This window comes from Phyllobates terribilis, unplaced genomic scaffold, assembly GCF_046119375.1.
Source record: "Phyllobates terribilis strain yellow unplaced genomic scaffold, ASM4611937v1 Scaffold_5__5_contigs__length_657084704, whole genome shotgun sequence".
Classification (NCBI taxonomy): Eukaryota; Metazoa; Chordata; class Amphibia; order Anura; family Dendrobatidae; genus Phyllobates; species Phyllobates terribilis.
The window spans coordinates 26,687,045-26,703,983 of record NW_027362765.1 but is presented as its reverse complement, the minus strand read 5'-3'; the positions used below and the strand labels follow the sequence as shown (position 1 = coordinate 26,703,983).

General features: G+C 44.9%; 2 protein-coding genes across 2 annotated transcripts in view; both read right to left on the bottom strand.

Annotated features, from left to right (window-relative positions):
• The window catches only part of LOC141271789 (uncharacterized), a 63,201-nt gene that overhangs the window by 38,865 nt on the left and 7,397 nt on the right, over window positions 1-16,939 (bottom strand). Inside the window, exon 2 of the mRNA XM_073681939.1 lies at window positions 114-264. Within this exon, the coding sequence (XP_073538040.1) occupies window positions 114-185 (72 nt within the window). The 5' untranslated portion in view covers window positions 186-264. The remainder of the gene's footprint in view (window positions 1-113; window positions 265-16,939) is intronic.
• LOC141271784 (uncharacterized) overlaps window positions 1-16,939 on the bottom strand; it is a 182,803-nt gene that overhangs the window by 158,578 nt on the left and 7,286 nt on the right. The window lies entirely within an intron of this gene.

Genomic DNA, 16,939 nt, shown 5'->3' with positions numbered 1-16,939 from the left:
ACATTAATAAATCTCACTACAGACATTTCCAGAGTCCTCACCTCTCCAGTTCTGTCCATCTGTTATTCCCATAGATAAGAATGATGTAATGTGACGTCATCAGAATCTCTCACCTCTCCAGTAAGCCGGAAAAGGATCTCTAGGGTGAATTGTAATAGCCTCTCAGCCATTTTGTTCTTGTCCATATCCTTCCTTGATTGGTAAATCAGAAAAATTGTCTAAATATAGAAGAACTCCACTGAGAAGATCCGGTATTATAGGGACCTGAATGTGAAGAAGATAAGATGATGTAACATCAAAGAATTCCATGTAATAATATCTCCTGTAATTGTAAGAGGAACATATAAGGAGATATAATTTGTAGATTTTATATTCTCTCATCTCGTACGGAGTGGAACATCAGTTGAATTGCTAAGTCATCTCCTCCATTCTCCTTATTACTAGCTGTGATGGCCATAGGTATCACAAGTTTGTAGGGCCATTCCATCAGGAGGGGACACTTATGGGTCGATGTATGTCTCTACTTCCCAACACTGTTATTGCTATTGTTGTATATTCAGCTAACAAAGAAATCCCCTAAAATATCAATATAAATTAATCCATTTATAAACAATCCCAAACAATAAGAGATATAGAAAAACACAGTATGGTGAGGAGATATGTCAGCTAATATCTATAGACAGTGGAAATAGATGCCCAGATGATTATGTGTATAGCTGAAGGCTTTTTTTCCACTATATAAAGAGACCATGTTGATGACATCACACACTACCAGAATGCTAGAGGGCTAATGCAGTGAGAACAAGTGTCCTCAAATGGTGTATAGCGCATGAACGCCGGCAGCAGGATCTTCCAGGGCGCATGTGCAGGTATTCCAGACACAAGAGGTCAAGATCGCGATTCACGCATGTGTCCTGGGCCTCAGATAATGTCAGGAGGTCAAAAACAGCACCCCATACTGGTGCATGCGCAGTACGAGTCCATGCTGAGCGCGCTCCACCCCCCGCTGCGCGGTGTAACAAAAAAAATATGCCACTTGTGGAGCAAAAAATGTCACAGCAGGTGCGATATTAACACCTATAAAAGGGAAAATATATAATGCATAACATTCATATAAGTTACTGCAGATATTTAACACCATTACCCCCCGGGCCATTTTCCGTTTTTGCTTTTTCATTTTTTGCTCCCCTTGTTCCCAGAGCCATTACTTTTTAATTTTTCGGTCAATATGGCCATGTGAGGGCTTATTTTTATCGGGGCAAGTTGTAATTTTGGACGCCATCACTGGTTTTATCATATCGCGTACTGGAAAATGGGAAAAAAATTGCAAGTGCGGTGAAATTGCAAAAAAAGTTTTTTTTTTACTACATACAGTGTATGCTAAAATTGACCTGCCATTATTATTCTCCAAGTCATTACAAGCTCGTAGACACCAAACATGTATAGGTTCCTTTTTTATTTAGGTGGTGAAAAAAATACAAAACTTTGCAAAAAAAAGGGTGCAATTTTCCGAGATTTTTTTATTTTAATATTTTTTAAAACATTTTTTTTTTTATTTTTACATGCTTCAATAGTCTCCTTATCGGCTCTGCTACATACAGGAGACGAGCAGATCGCCTGTATGCAACAGATTTGCTCACTTGCTATGAGCGCCGACCACTGGGTGGCGCTCATAGCGATGTTGCCATGACAACAACAGGGGTCTACTGCAGACCCCGGGTTGTCATGCCAACCCATCAGTGACCCGATCATGTGACGGGGTCACCAATGGGCGGAGCCAGTGACAAGCTTTCGGTGCGGCGATATTAAATGCTGCTGTCAGAGGTTCACAGTGGCATTTAACTGGTTAATAGCCGGTGGTGGATCGCGTTTCCACCCACGGCTGTAGCAGGCACACGGCTGTATATCAGCTGACATGTGCCCGGTTTAGTCTTACTAAAATTTTGCTCGAGGGTCTGGATAAAAAAACGAATCTCAAATAATGAATTTGATTTCATGGCGCTTAATTGTCACCATTCCCACTATTTATGGTCTCATTGACCCTTTTGATCAGGGTCATTTGGATGTTTTTGGTTATCATTAAGATTTAAATAGAGAAAACACAGTAGTTTGACAATAAATGGCTTCACCGAAACCAAGAACCATGAGTGGAGAAAAAGTTTTTTTGTTATCATTCATATTCTCTGAAACAAGGCCAAGAAAGGAAAAATTCTGCCGGGGTATGTAAACTTTTGCGCACAACTGTACATACATACATACATACATATTGCACCCTTAATGCTTACCGCATTCCAGGCATGTGTTCCCGCACTTCCTGTCCAAATAAACCAGGGAGCCACAGTTTGATCCACATAGTTTCCCTCCATCCCCTCCTGCATAACCATGGGGGCACAATGCTTGTGCTCCATTACACAATGCAGGCTGTGTGTGACGCTGCTTCCTGGCTGGTCAGTCACCATGGAGACATCTTGCCTCCCACTACATTGGTTCTGTCATGGTTCCCGCAGCCCAGATGGTATTCAATCACGGATACTGAGGGAACTAAGCTCAGTAATTGACAGACCACTTGTATAGCATATTCTTAGACTATCTTGTAACAGGGGTGGTAAAAGTGGAAAGTTTTTGAGGGCATCATAAGAGATGACCTGCAGAGATATATTGCAGAGACTAATATAATAAAAGATAATAAGCATGGATTCATGAAGAATAGGTCGTGTCTAACCCACATGTTGGGGTTCTATGAGGAGGTAAGTGCAAATCTGGATGCTGGTAACGCAGATGATGTGATTTATCTGGACTGTGCAAAGGCATTTGATACTGTACCACATAGCCTTATTCTGAAGCTACAGAAGCAAGGACTTGGGGGAAGTATATGTAGATGGATAAGGAATTGGCTAAATGATAGGAAACAGTCATCATAAATGGTACGTTCTCTAAATGGCATCTAGTCAGCAGTGGGGTGCCGCAGAGATCTGGGCTAGGACCAATTCTTTTTAACCTCTTTATTAATGACCTTGGGGATGGGATTGAAAGTAAAGTGTAAGTTTTTGCTGACGACACCAAATTATGTAGGATATTAAAATCTGATCTTGACATTACGATATTGCAGAACGATCTGGATAAGATGACTGAATGGGCAAACACTTGGTAGATGAGGTTTAATGTAGATAAACGTAGAGTAATGCACTTAGGACGGAGTAATCGTATTGCTGCATACACATTAAAGGGGTTTTCCCACGAACAAAAGTTAATTTTAAAAATTGTCTGTGTCTGCTGGTTTACAGAACATTCCTCCGCTGCTCCTTGGCAGGGGAGGAAGCAGAAGACAATACATACAGGACAGCAGGTGATCGCAGAGGATTCATTTTGTGACGTAAAATATTGTTTAAAAATAGTCAGTGAAATGTTTTACCTCACAAAATGATTCCTCTGTGATCCCCTACTATAATGTCTGTATTGTCTTTTGCTTCCTCCCCTGCCCAGGAGATGTGGTTTGTTCTGTACACGGTTAGACACAGCCAATTTTTAAAATGAACTTTTGTTTGTGGGAAAAACCCTTTAAATGGGAGTATACTCTGGACTACAGAACAAGAGAAGGACTTGGGTATTCTGGTTACATGTAAGCTGAGCAGCAGTACTCCATGTCAAGCAACAGCTGCAAAAGCAAATAAGATTTTAGGATGTATAAAAAGAGAACTAAAATCCTGTGATCGCAACGTATTGTTACCCCTTTATTAATCACTGGTGAGGCCACATTTGGAATATGGGATCCAGTTTTGGGCTCCACATTTTAAAAAGGATATTCAGAAGTTAGAGTGAGTTCAAAGATGGGCAACTAGATTATTACGAGGGATGGAAGGCATCTCATATGATGAGAGGTTGAAAAAGTTGAGCTTGTTTAGCTTAGGAAAACAACGCCTCAGAGGGAATCTCATTTACAGTGGGTATGGAAAGTATTCAGACCCCTTTAAATTTTTCACTCTTTGTTTCATTGCAGCCATTTGGTAAATTCTAAAAAGTTCATTTTTTTTATCATTCAAGTGCACTCTGCACCCCATCTTGACTGAAAAAAAAAAAAAAAAAAAAACAAATTTTTGCAAATTAAAAAAGAAAAACTGAAATATCACATGGTCATAAGTATTCAGACCCTTTGCTCAGTATTGAGTACCCTATTGAGCTAGTACAGCCAGGAGTTTTCGTGGGAATGATGCAACAAGTTTCTCACACCTGGATTTGGGGATCTTCTACCATTCTTCCTTGCAGATCCTCTCCATTTCCGTCAGGTTGGATGGTGAACGTTGGTGGACAGCCATTTTCAGGTCTCTACAGAGATGCTCAATTGAGTTTAGGTCAGGGCTCTGGCTGTGTCAGTCAAGAATGGTCACAGAGTTGTTCTGAAGCCACTCCTTTGTTATTTTAGCTGTGTGCTTAGGGTCATTGTCTTGTTGGAAGGTGAACCTTCAGCCAAGTCTGAGGTCCAGAGCACTCTGGAAGAGGTTTTCATCCATGATCTCGCTGTACTTAGAGCATTCATGTTTCCTTCAATTGCAACCAGTCATCCTCTCCCTGCAGCTGAAAAGCACCCCCATAACATGATGCTGCCACCACCATGTTTTACTGTTTGGATTGTATTGGGCAGGTGATGAACAGGGCCTGGTTTTCTCCACACATACCGCTTAGAACTTTTTGGTGATAATTCTATCTTTGTCTCATCAGACCAAAGAATCTTATTTCTCAGAATTTGGGAGTCCTTCATGTGTTTTTTTATGCGGGCTTTCATAGGTCTTGCACGGAGGAGAGGCTTCTGTCGGGCCACTCTGCCATAAAGGCCCGACTGGTGGAGGGCGGCAGTGATAGTTGACTTTGTGGAACTTTCTCCCATCTCCCTACTGCATATCTGGAGCTCAGCCACAGTGATCTTGGGGTTCTTCTTTACCTCTCTCACCAAGGCTCTTCTCCCACAATTGCTCAGTTTGGCTGGACGGACAGGTCTAGGAAGACTTCTGGTGGTCCCAAACTTCTTCCATTTAAGGATTATGGAGGCCACTGTGCTCTTAGGAACCTTGAGTAATGCAGAAATTATTCTGTAACCTTGGCCAGCTCTGTGCCTTGCCACAATTCTGTCTCTGAGCTCCTTGGGCAGTTCCTTTGAGCTCATGATTCTCATTTGGTCTGACATGCACTGTGAGCTGTGTGGTATATAGACAGGTGTGTGCCTTTCCAAATCAAGTCCTATCAGTTTAATTAAACACAGCTGGACTCCAATGAAGGAGTAGAACCATCTCAAGGAGGATCACAAGGAAATGGACAGCATGTGACTTAAATATGAGTGTCTGAGCAAGGGGTCTGAATACTTATGACCATGTGATATTTCAGTTTTTCTTTTTTTAATTTGCAAAAATTTCTAGATTTCTGTTTTTTTTTCAGTCAAGATGGGGTGCAGAGTGTACATTAATGAGAAAAAAAATGAACTTTTTAAAATGTACCAAATGGCTGCAATGAAACCAAGACCGAAAAATTAAAAGGGGTCTGAATACTTTCTGTACCCACTGTACATTTATAAATATATGTGTGGTCAGTACAAAGGACTAGCACATGAGTTATTCCTTCCAAAGACCATACTAATGACGAGGCGGCACTCACTACGGGTGGAAGAAAGGCAATTCCAGCACCTTAACAGGAAAGGGTTCTTTACAGTCAGTCAGAGCAGTCAGGCTGGGGAATGCTGACCACAATAGGTAGTAATGGCAGACACTAACAGCTTTCAAAAAAGGGCTGGATGATTTCCTCGATATACATAATACTGTGAGTTACAGTTAAATTAGACAAAATGTTACTAAAACATACTAATATAGTAGTACATTTAATACCATAAGGCTATGTGCCCACGATGCAGAAATGAAGCAGAAAATTTCTGCATCTCCCTGGCAGAAAAAACGCATGCAGATTGAGCATGCGTTTTTCCTGCAGAATACATGCGGATCCACATGCGTTTCCGCATGCAGATTGACAAGCGCTTTCCAGGCGATAGCATCACTTGGAAAGTGCTTGACAACTAGGTCACACTGTATAAATCCATGCAAACAGCATGGATTTATACAGTGTGAACCGTAAAAATTAAAACAAATAAAGCTATACTCACCCCCAAGGCCCCGGTGTGAGCTGCAGCGCTGCTTCTTGGCTGGTTCCCGGCTGCCGGCATATCGCGAGACACAGCGGTGAAGGGCCTGCGGTCACATGACTGTGACGTCACCGCAGGTCCTCAAGCGATGCCGGCATTCAGAGAGAAGCCTTCGGAAAGGTGAGTATAAACTTTGTTATTTTATTCTTTTTTTACAGGTACAATGGTACCCAGGTCTGGATGAGAGTCTTCTCTCCTCCAGAACTGGGTACCATCCGCACATAGAGACGCATAGAAGCCGCTTGTACAAATGTACAGTCGCGGTTTCTATGCGTCTCAATGCAAGTCAATGGCGGGAGTTCCGCTGCGCTTCCGCAAAATTAAATGACATGCTGCGGATTTTTGTACGCAGCATAAACGCTGCGGAAAAATCCGCAGCATGTGCATAGAACATGCGGAATCCCCTTGGGGACCATGGGGTGCGGATTACCTAGCGTTTCACAAGCGTTTATGCTGCGGAAATTCCGCAGCATAAACGCTTGAAAAACGCTACGTGGGCACCCAGCCTAATAGTAGTTGCATAAGTAGTATCATAATTGGGTTTGATCCAGGGTTCTTGGACTGATCGCTTTTTCTCTGGGTCAAGCAGGAATTTTTCTCCATGATGCAAATTGGCCGAACGGGTCCTGGGGTTTTTGCCTTCTTTTGGATCAACAGATTTAGGCATGGGGAATTTAGTAACACCATTATTAGAATCATAAGAGTAATACAATATAAAACTAATCAAAAAAAAATTATAAACTGGTTAATTTTTAATTGTAATAGTGCAACAATAATAAAAACTGTAATACATTTGTGAGGCCTAGTCTCAGTGAGTTAGTGAATTGTTAGTATAGGGAGTAGAATTGGGGGAGAAAGGTCCATCCAGTTAAACCTAGGTCTTTATTCAACCTACTTTACTATGTTACAATGCTGACTCTCCACTGCCTGCCACAACCACCTCCCCCGCTTCCCTCCTGCATTAGCATTGCCCTGGAGACCCAGCCCTGCAGCACTCCCCTAACACCACTAACCAAACATCATGAAGACCAAGATCTCCAAACAAGTCAGGGACAAAGTTGTTGAGAAGCAGAAGTCAGGATTGGGTTCTAAAAAAAAAAAATATCCCAATCTCTGATGATCTCCCAGAACACCATCAAAGCAATTATCATCAAATGGAAAGAACATGGTACTACAACAATCCTGTCAAGAGAGGTCTGCCCGCCAAAACTTTCAGTCTGGGTAAGGAGGGCATTAACTCATTCATCAGCATTGCCCCGGATCCCCTGCCCTGCTGAGCTCCCCTAACCAAAAGACACTCATGAAGACCAAGGAGATCCAGCCCTGCAGCACTCTCTATAGTGTCCCACTGCTCATGACACTTATTCTGCCCACTTCTGTAAGGCCACGTTTAATCACTGCTAATTCAATTGAGTATTTCTCTCTTACAATACCCATTATGTTCTAATCGTAGGACATGTTAAAGATTCACCATTTATAATGGTGCTGAAGTGGCAGTACAATTGATATTAATCACATATCTTAATAGTGCGGAGGGTTTTCAATGAAGGGATGAGGAGGAGGGGGAGAGAGATAGGTGGGCTGAGTGATTAGGAGGTTTTGTGAAGTATTTTTTGTAGTTCCAGTTGCCAACAACCTCCATAAATCCTCTTTAGGTTATCTAGACATTCAGGAGCGCCATTTGTTCCTATTCTGAAATAGCTCAGCTACTGAGGGAAATTCATAATTCCCCCTAAAGATAGTCGTGGTGTAAGAGACCCCCTGTGAGGGTACAACAACTATAGAACACTTCACAAATGGTAGATTTCACCTTGAAACTGCTCTCTACTCGATCCCAATCGGCTCTGGTATTCTCTGGAGGGTTTGTCAACCATCAATTGGACAAGAAAAAGATGAGGTACAGCTTTCCCGATGTGAACCAAGACCCTCAAAATCAATCGAAGCAGCTTAAGTTCAGCTGCTCATTTAATCCTCTAGGAGAAGCAGTTTGTAATCAGAAAATCCATTTAGATTCTCTCTGAAGCAGAAATCTGTCAAAATTATCCCCTTTTTGGAGGTCAGTTCCCATAAACATGATACGTCCCCTTCATGTACAGTATTAATATGTTTGTATAAGGTAGCATCCCAATCATTTGATATAACCCCGCAGTGTTCATCCACAAGTCTGCTAAGTTCTCGTGTGGTTTTACCCACATATTCCTTTCCACATCCGCATGTGGCTGTCACGGGTGTGTCAGAGGTGACAGACACTAAAAGGAACCGCCGCACTACTGGATTATAAAGGTGCACTAGTAGGGTCCAAAACCAGATACTAGTGAAATAACCTTGGCACTCAAAAATTAAACTTTATGCTGAATTTAATGCAGTCCAAAACAAAACAAACGTTTCGGCCTAAACATAAGGCCTTCATCAGTGTGGTCTACAAAAAAAAATAACAGTCAAATCAAAAAGTAAAGCATAATAAAGTATAATACATCAGAAAACGAGTGTCACATGTAAACCTCTTTTGTTCATATATCCACATCAGAAGAACAACTTATATACTAGCTACACAGGGAGACATACCAGACTGTTCAGACTCAGGTATGCAGGGAGAGAGCGGGCGGGGTGCCTCAGGTGCTGTACATCACAGTCCTACATATATATGTGAGAATACCCAGTTAGTCAGGGGCTGTGGTGTAGAAACCACAATACAGGGAAAGTGCGCTAGGAATCACCTACCTGTAATGCCGTGTGCAGGGGTCTCAGTGCCAGAACGCGGTATCCACTGCTGGTTCGGTGTTGTCCCAGTGCATGTATCCCCTCAGCATTACTTAAATGCCTAGATGGGCGGGACTGGATGAATTCAGGACCAATGGCATGCAGTCCATGGATGATGGGAGTGGCGCCCTGTAGTAGGGGTTGTGGCCACTCCGTTATGGCCCGTGACTGACTGTCTAGAGAACCAGTGTGGTGATGGGTGGGATTCCGGCCGTGACGTCACCGGATGTGACACGCGGCGCATGCGCACATCCACACTGGGGTATCGTCTCTATAGATGCTGGTGGTGTGAGCGTGCGTTCCATTGTCCTGGAAGTGCGTGCTTTAAGAACCGAGGTATGCGTTCCACGGGCAATGGGTCGTGTTTTCTATGCTGTAGCAGTGTGATAGAGTCCCATAGTCCCGGAAGTGCGCGCTCTGAAGATAGAAGTGTGTGTTCCACGGACAATGGAACGCACACTCACACCACCAGCATCTAGAGACGATACCCCAGTGTGGATGTGCGCATGCGCCGCGCGTCACATTCGGTGACGTCACGGCCGGAATCCCGCCCATCACCACACTGGTTCTCTAGACAGTCAGTCACGGGCCATAACGGAGTGGCCACAACCCCTACTACAGGGCGCCACTCCCATCATCCATGGACTGCATGCCATTGGTCCGGAATTCATCCAGTCCCGCCCCTCTAGGCATTTAAGTAATGCAGAGGGGATACATGCACTGGGACAACACCGAACCAGCGGTGGATACCGCGTTCTGGCACCGAGACCCCTGCACACGGCATTACAGGTAGATGGTTCCTAGCGCACTTTCCCTGTATTGTGGTTTCTACACCACAGCCCCTGACTAACTGGGTATTCTCACATATATATGTAGGACTGTGATGTACAGCACCTGAGGCACACACTTCTCACTCTCTCCCTGCATACCTGAGTCTGAACAGTCTGGTATGTCTCCCTGTGTAGCTAGTATATAGGTTGTTCTTCTGATGTGGATATATGAACAAAAGAGGTTTACATGTGACACTCGTTTTCTGATGTATTATACTTTATTATGCTTTACTTTTTGATTTGACTGTTATTTTTTTTTGTAGACCACACTGATGAAGGCCTTATGTTTAGACTGAAACGTTTGTTTTGGTTTTGGACTGCATTAAATGCAGCATGAAATTTAATTTTTGAGTGCCGAGGTTATTTCACTAGACGTGACAGACAGTCGCCCTGAAGTTGGTTGCAGATCTCTGGGACCCAGCGGCTACCTCCCTCTTGCTAATTAGCTGCTACCTCCCTCTTGCTAATTAGCTGCTGGCCTGGGTGTATACAGGGGCGTACATAGAAGTCATGGGGCCCCATAGCAGAAGCTCTAATTGGGCCCCCCCCCCCCTACAAAAAAATAAATATTTGTCTGTGTCACAGAAGAGCAGATCTCATAACTTTCCAGCCTTTACAGTCGTAGATTCCTCCTTCATTGCCCCCATAAAGTATGATGCCAACAAAAGTGCCCCCCAAGCAGTATGATACCCCTATGGTGCAGCCTCCACATGCACAGTATAATGACCCTATTGTACCCCACTTCAACTCCCACGGCAAAGTATGGTGACCCTAACACAGTATAATCCCCCAACTGTGAACCCCACAGAGCCCTCCATACACTCTCATGGCCCCCACACAGCCCTCCAAACAGTATAATGACCCCACACAAACCTTCACACTGTATAATTACTTTCATACAGTATAATGGCCCCCCACATAGCCCTCAAAATATTATAATGGCCCCACATAGCCTTCCATATAGTATAATGCACCACCAATAATCTTCCATATAGTATAATGCGCCCCCATAATCCTCCATATAGTATAATGCTCCCCCCATAATCCTCCATATAGTATAATGAACTTCCCATGGTCCTCCATAGAATATAATGCACTCCCCATAGTCCTCCATACAGTATATTATACACCCCAGAGGGTAAAATGCAGCCCCCATATAGTATAATGCACGCCACAGTCCTGCAGTATTATGGGCACCACGTACTCACTGATTTTAAAATACCGTATATTTTAAATAAGCCGACCCGAATATAAGCCGAGGCCCCTAATTTTACCACATAAAAATGGGAAAACCTATTGACTTGAGTATAAGCCTAGGGTGGGAAATGCAGCAGCTACTGGTAAATTTCCCCATCCTGGTATGTGTGGCCCCCACAATCCCCCGGTATGCGTGGCCCCCACAATCCCCCAATCCCCGGTATGTGTGGCCCCCCACAATCCCCCAATCCCCGGTATGTGTGGCCCCCCACAATCCCCCAATCCCCGGTATGTGTGGCCCCCACAATCCCCCAATCCTGGTATGTGTGGCCCCCTCAACCCCCCAATCCCCGGTATGTGTGGCCCCCTCAACCCCCCAATCCCCGGTATGTGTGGCCCCCACAATCCCCCAATCCCCGGTATGTGTGGCCCCCCCAATCCCTGGTATGTGTCGCCCCCACAATCCCCCAATCCCTGGTATGTGTGGCCCCCTCAATCCCACAATCCCTGGTATGTGTGGCCCCCTCAACCCCCCAATCCTGGCATGTGTGGCCCCCTCAACCCCCCAATCCTGGCATGTGTGGCCCCCTCAACCCCCCAATCCTGGCATGTGTGGCCCCCTCAACCCCCCAATCCTGGCATGTGTGGCCCCCTCAACCCCCCAATCCTGGCATGTGTGGCCCCCTCAACCCCCCAATCCTGGTATGTGTGGCCCCCTCAATCCCACAATCCCTGGTATGTGTGGCCTCCTCAATCCCACAATCCCTGGTATGTGTGGCCTCCTCAATCCCTGGTATGTGTGGCCTCCTCAACCCCTCAATCCTGGTATGTGTGGCCTCCTCAACCCCTCAATCCTGGTATGTGTGGCCTCCTCAACCCCTCAATCCTGGTATGTGTGGCCTCCTCAACCTCTCAATCCTGGTATGTGTGGCCTCCTCAACCCCTCAATCCTGGTATGTGTGGCCTCCTCAACCCCTCAATCCTGGTATGTGTGGCCTCCTCAATCCCCCAATCCTGGTATGTGTGGCCTCCTCAATCCCCCAATCCTGGTATGTGTGGCCTCCTCAATCCCCCAATCCTGGTATGTGTGGCCTCCTCAATCCCCCAATCCTGGTATGTGTGGCCTCCTCAATCCCCCCAATCCTGGTATGTGTGGCCTCCTCAACCCCTCAATCCTGGTATGTGTGGCCTCCTCAACCCCTCAATCCTGGTATGTGTGGCCTCCTCAACCCCTCAATCCTGGTATGTGTGGCCTCCTCAATCCCCCCCAATCATTGCACACATAAAACAATAAACACTTATACTTACTTTCCTTCCTCACCTCTGCTCCAGCGCTGAGTCCTGTCTGCATCTGAGCAGTGTGCGCTCTCAGAAGTCGAGGTGAGCTGCTGCTGCTGCTGCCCACACATTCACTCCTCTCCACGCCGGGACTATAGGCGTGGAGAAGCGTGAATATGCTGCTTTCTCTTTAGCAGCGGGCACTGACAGCAGGAGCCGGGGCTCAGCGCTCCTCTGTGTCCGCTACTAAAGAGAATGAATATTCCCTCTTCTCCACGCCCATGGGAGTGGAGAAGAGGGAATATTCATGTCCCTTTAGCACCGGGCACATGTGGTAGCTGCAGCAGCGGCTACAGCGTGTGCCCCGCTCCTCTGCCGCCGCAACCTCCTACTCACCTATCCTCCTCGTTCCCACGCTGCTTGGGGCCCTCCCGGCTCACGGGCCCCCTCCGGCTACGGGCCCCAAAGCAGTGGCGTGGTCTGCCGCCATTTGGCGGTACGCCACTGGGTGTATATATACCTGGTGAGTCTGAGAGGGAGGTGACGGCTATATTCATTTCTACTTGTGAGGCTTTGGCAGGAGGACTGCTTCGTTCTCTCTGGAGCTTGAGGCCGTGTGCACGTTTATAGTCGTCTGAAGTTAAGTAATTTCCCCGTTTGTCTACACTTGTTGTCTATAGTGTTTAGCGGAGATTGACTAGTGGTCATCTCCTCCCATCCCTAGCCATACGCCAGAGAAAGACAGGGCACGGCACAAAATGGCTGGGAACAACTGTCTTTTATTGATCGGTTCTTCTTGTAGGTAATTTTAGGGGAGGGTCCGACCAGTTCACCCAAGTCTCTATCCATTTTCAGAATCCCCCATTATTTATCCAGAATTCTTCTAACCCTGTTGCTCCATTATCATAGATGATAATCAGACACATTTGTCATCCCTTTCTTTTTTATTGTTTCCGGCCATCAATGTACAGCAGGCATTTTGGAGACTTACTATGTTTGAAGCTCTGATTGTGCATTTAATCTTTGAAACCTGCTGAAAATACTTATAACAGTGAGCATCTTAGCTACATAAGGCCACGTTGAGTATTTGGCCAGAATTTTCCATCAGTATTTGTAAGACAAAACCAGGAGTTGGTGAAAATACAAAAGTGTTGAAGTGTTTCTGTTATACTTTTCCTCTAACAGCAACACGTCACCACTTCTGTATTTTCACCCACTCCTGGTTTTGGTTTACAAATACTGATGTAATGTACAATACAAACTTATATTGTGGTAACATTGTACTATTGTTAGCCAGAAAAATCAATGTAAATACTTTTAATGCTGAAAAATGACAAAAGTATTCTCGGAGTGATAACATTATTGGCTAACAAGAAAAAAAAAAAATATATATATATGTGCAAGCTTTCAGAGCACAAAGGCCCCTTCAGGAATTACTACAAATGAATTTGTATCACTCCGAGAATACTTTTGTCATTTTTCGGCATAAAAGTATTTACATCAAATACGGATGTAAAATACTGACCAAAAGTGTGACCGCAGCCTTAGTGTGAATAAGTGTTTGTCTTTTCTCAGGTCTTTTACTGTGATTGTTTAAAAATATTTGATTAAAAGTTAATTTTTAATACGTTAATGAGATCCTTCCGCTGTAGCTTCTCAAACGTCATCTGAAGTGATATGGATACCATTTGGATAAATGGAATAAAGGTTGATTCTTAGGCTATGTGCCCACGATGCAGAAATAATGCGTTAAAAACGCTTGTTAAGGTGTCTGCCATGTTCCCCAATGATAATCCACATGTGCTGTGCACATGCTGCGGAAATTTCCGCTGTGGATTATCATTGTGGAAAATTCCGCAGCACAACCATTTCTTATGCAATTTCGCGGTGAAATCGCCGCCATTGACTTGCATTGAACCGCATAAAATCCGCATGTGTACATATTAACATGAGGATGTTATGCGGTGTAATGCGTGGATGGTACCCGGGTCTGGAGAAGAGGAGACTCTCATCCGACCCAGGTAACATCATACGTGCAAGTTAAAAAAGAATTTAAAAGTAAAAAATATTCATACTCACCTCTCCAGCGGCCCCTGGTCTCATCCTTGCGACAATCCTCTGTCCTTGGTGGCCAGCGGTGTGCTGGCAGAACCGGCAGTGACGTCCTATAGTCAGCTGATGGTCACGCGACAGCTGACGTCAGCGGTCAGGTGATGGTCCGCTGACGTCACCGCAGGTCCTGCCAGTACACCGCTGGCCGCCAAGGACAGAGGATCGTCGAGGGGATGAGACGGGGGCCGCCGGAGAGGTGAATATAAGGTTGTTTTTTTGTTTTTTTTTAAACTTTAATTCTTTTTTTTTTTTAGTAAGGATGCAGCATTTGCAAGCAGAACTCTCTGGTCACAAAATATAAATTCATGCCTGTTGCTCAAAATCGCATGCATAAATGCATGTAAAAACACTTAGAAAACGCTTCTCCCTGGCAGAAAAAACGCATGTAAAATGTGCATGAATTTTTTCTGCCAGGGAGAGGAAAAAACGCTGAGGAAATTTCTGCTTGCAATCTGCATCGTGGGCACATAGCCTTAAGGCCCTGTCACACTAAGAGAGATCGCTAGCGAGATCGCTGCTGAGTCACAAGTGTTGTGACGCAACAGCGACCTCAGTAGCGATCTCGCTACGTTTGACACCTAGCAGCGACCAGGCCCCTGCTGGGAGATCGCTGGTTGTGTCGGAATGGTCTGGACCTTTTTTTTGATTGTTGAGGTCCCGCTGGGTAGCATGCATCGGTGTGTTTGACACCTTACCAACGACCTAGTTGATGACTCAGACACAGAAACACATAGGCGTGCATCGTTATACAGATCGTTACGGGTCGCCGCATCGTTGCTGCGTCATTGGGAAGATCTGACTGTTTGACACCTCACTAGCGACCACATAGCGACGCAGCAACGATCCCTGACAGGTCATATCGTTGTCGGGGGTCGCTGTAGTGTCGCTTAGTGTGACGGGGCCTTTATACTCAGTGCACACAAGGGTGAGGTCTCCCTTTCTTCGAGCTGGTCATTATGTTTATATAGCTTCCCATTGTTGGGTAGCCTTAGTTGGGTCCTGATCCTGCTCGGCACTTATTCACATGGAGGTCATCTTTGATACATAGTAAGGTTTTAATACTAGAAGTTAGGACCGTCATGACTAGGTACACCTTGGCACTAATAAGATATCTTTTATGCTTTTTTTTTTAATGAAAAACAGTTTACTAAGTACCCTATGCTATTTATATGTACTTTTAACTTATTTATAGTAGGGAATATGTTCATGTACTTTCTATCTTAGGTTTGGGCTGTTTAATGGCCAGTGTGAACATGCTCCTACATGTTGCATATTTACCAACTTATACTCCAGTTCATTGATGCAAACATAACACCATCTGTAAAAGAGCCGATTTTGAAAAAAGGATGGCTTCTACAAATGGATAATGATCCTAAATACACGTAAAAATCCACAATAGACTACCCAGGAGCACATGCTGAAGGTTTTACCATGGCCGTCACAGTCCCTTGATCTGAACATCATTGAAAATCTGTGGCTAGACCTCAAAATAGCAGTGCATGCAAGACGACCCAGGAATCTCACAGAACTGGAAGAATTTTCCAAGGAAGAATGGATGAAAATCTCTCAAACAAGAATTGAAAGACTCTACAAAAAGCATTTACAAGCTGTGATACTTGCAAAAGGGGGAGCAACTAGCTACTAACCATGCAGGGTGCTTTCAGATGCCACTGTATGTTTATAGAGGACAACACTGTTGTGCTGCTACTTGTGTGGTTCTGGAAGTCTGTGTGGTGAAGGAGGTGGTCCTATTACTTGTGTGGACCTGCTTGTGGGTGGACGGAGTGCATGGGGTTTGCGCGGGGAAAGATGGGATGCTGTTACTTGCGTCGGGCTGTGTGCATGGGGAAGGGAAAGTGTACCATCCCTTGCACGGGGAAGGATGGCGCAATGGAAGGACGGGGTACTGTTACTTATGTGGGGCTGGGTGGAATAACTATTACGTGTAGATATGGTCACTCATATCAGCAAACAATCGATAAAGAGAAAAATAGCCGACAGACCGTTCGACAAGTACAGACAAAAGGTCGCAAAAACAATCTTACAATCTTTTGCTGTGTTAGGTTGCATTATGGGCCAAAAGCATCCGGAACGCTGTGCAAAGTTATTCGTTTACCAAGATATGGTTTACAATTATTACAAAGCCCACGGCGGTTAAGCATGCTAGCGCTACGACGAAGAGTTCCAGAGGCGGTTAGCCCTGCAACCTTGATTAGGCAGGGAGATTAAAGTAACCGACGGTGGGTTACGGCTCATATTGTCACAAAAGCACCACCCCTTTTCATCAGCGACTACAGGACAACCGACAACAGCAGGTCAAAACTCAGTGGTATATGTATAGACCCGGGGCCTGCTGGTTGTATAAATGAGAGAATCGTTTTTTCATATTATGTAAATTTAAACATTAATGCTCCTCCTGCGGGGGATTCCACCCTGCCCCAAGATGTTCTAGTACGACAAGCAAATTGTCAACCAAACTCCCACATTCAGAATCCAAGAACCCCAGAGAGCGTAACCGCGATGGCCCCTTGGTTAGAACGATATCCTAAAAAGGACGCGGCGGGACAGCTACGCTTTGGCT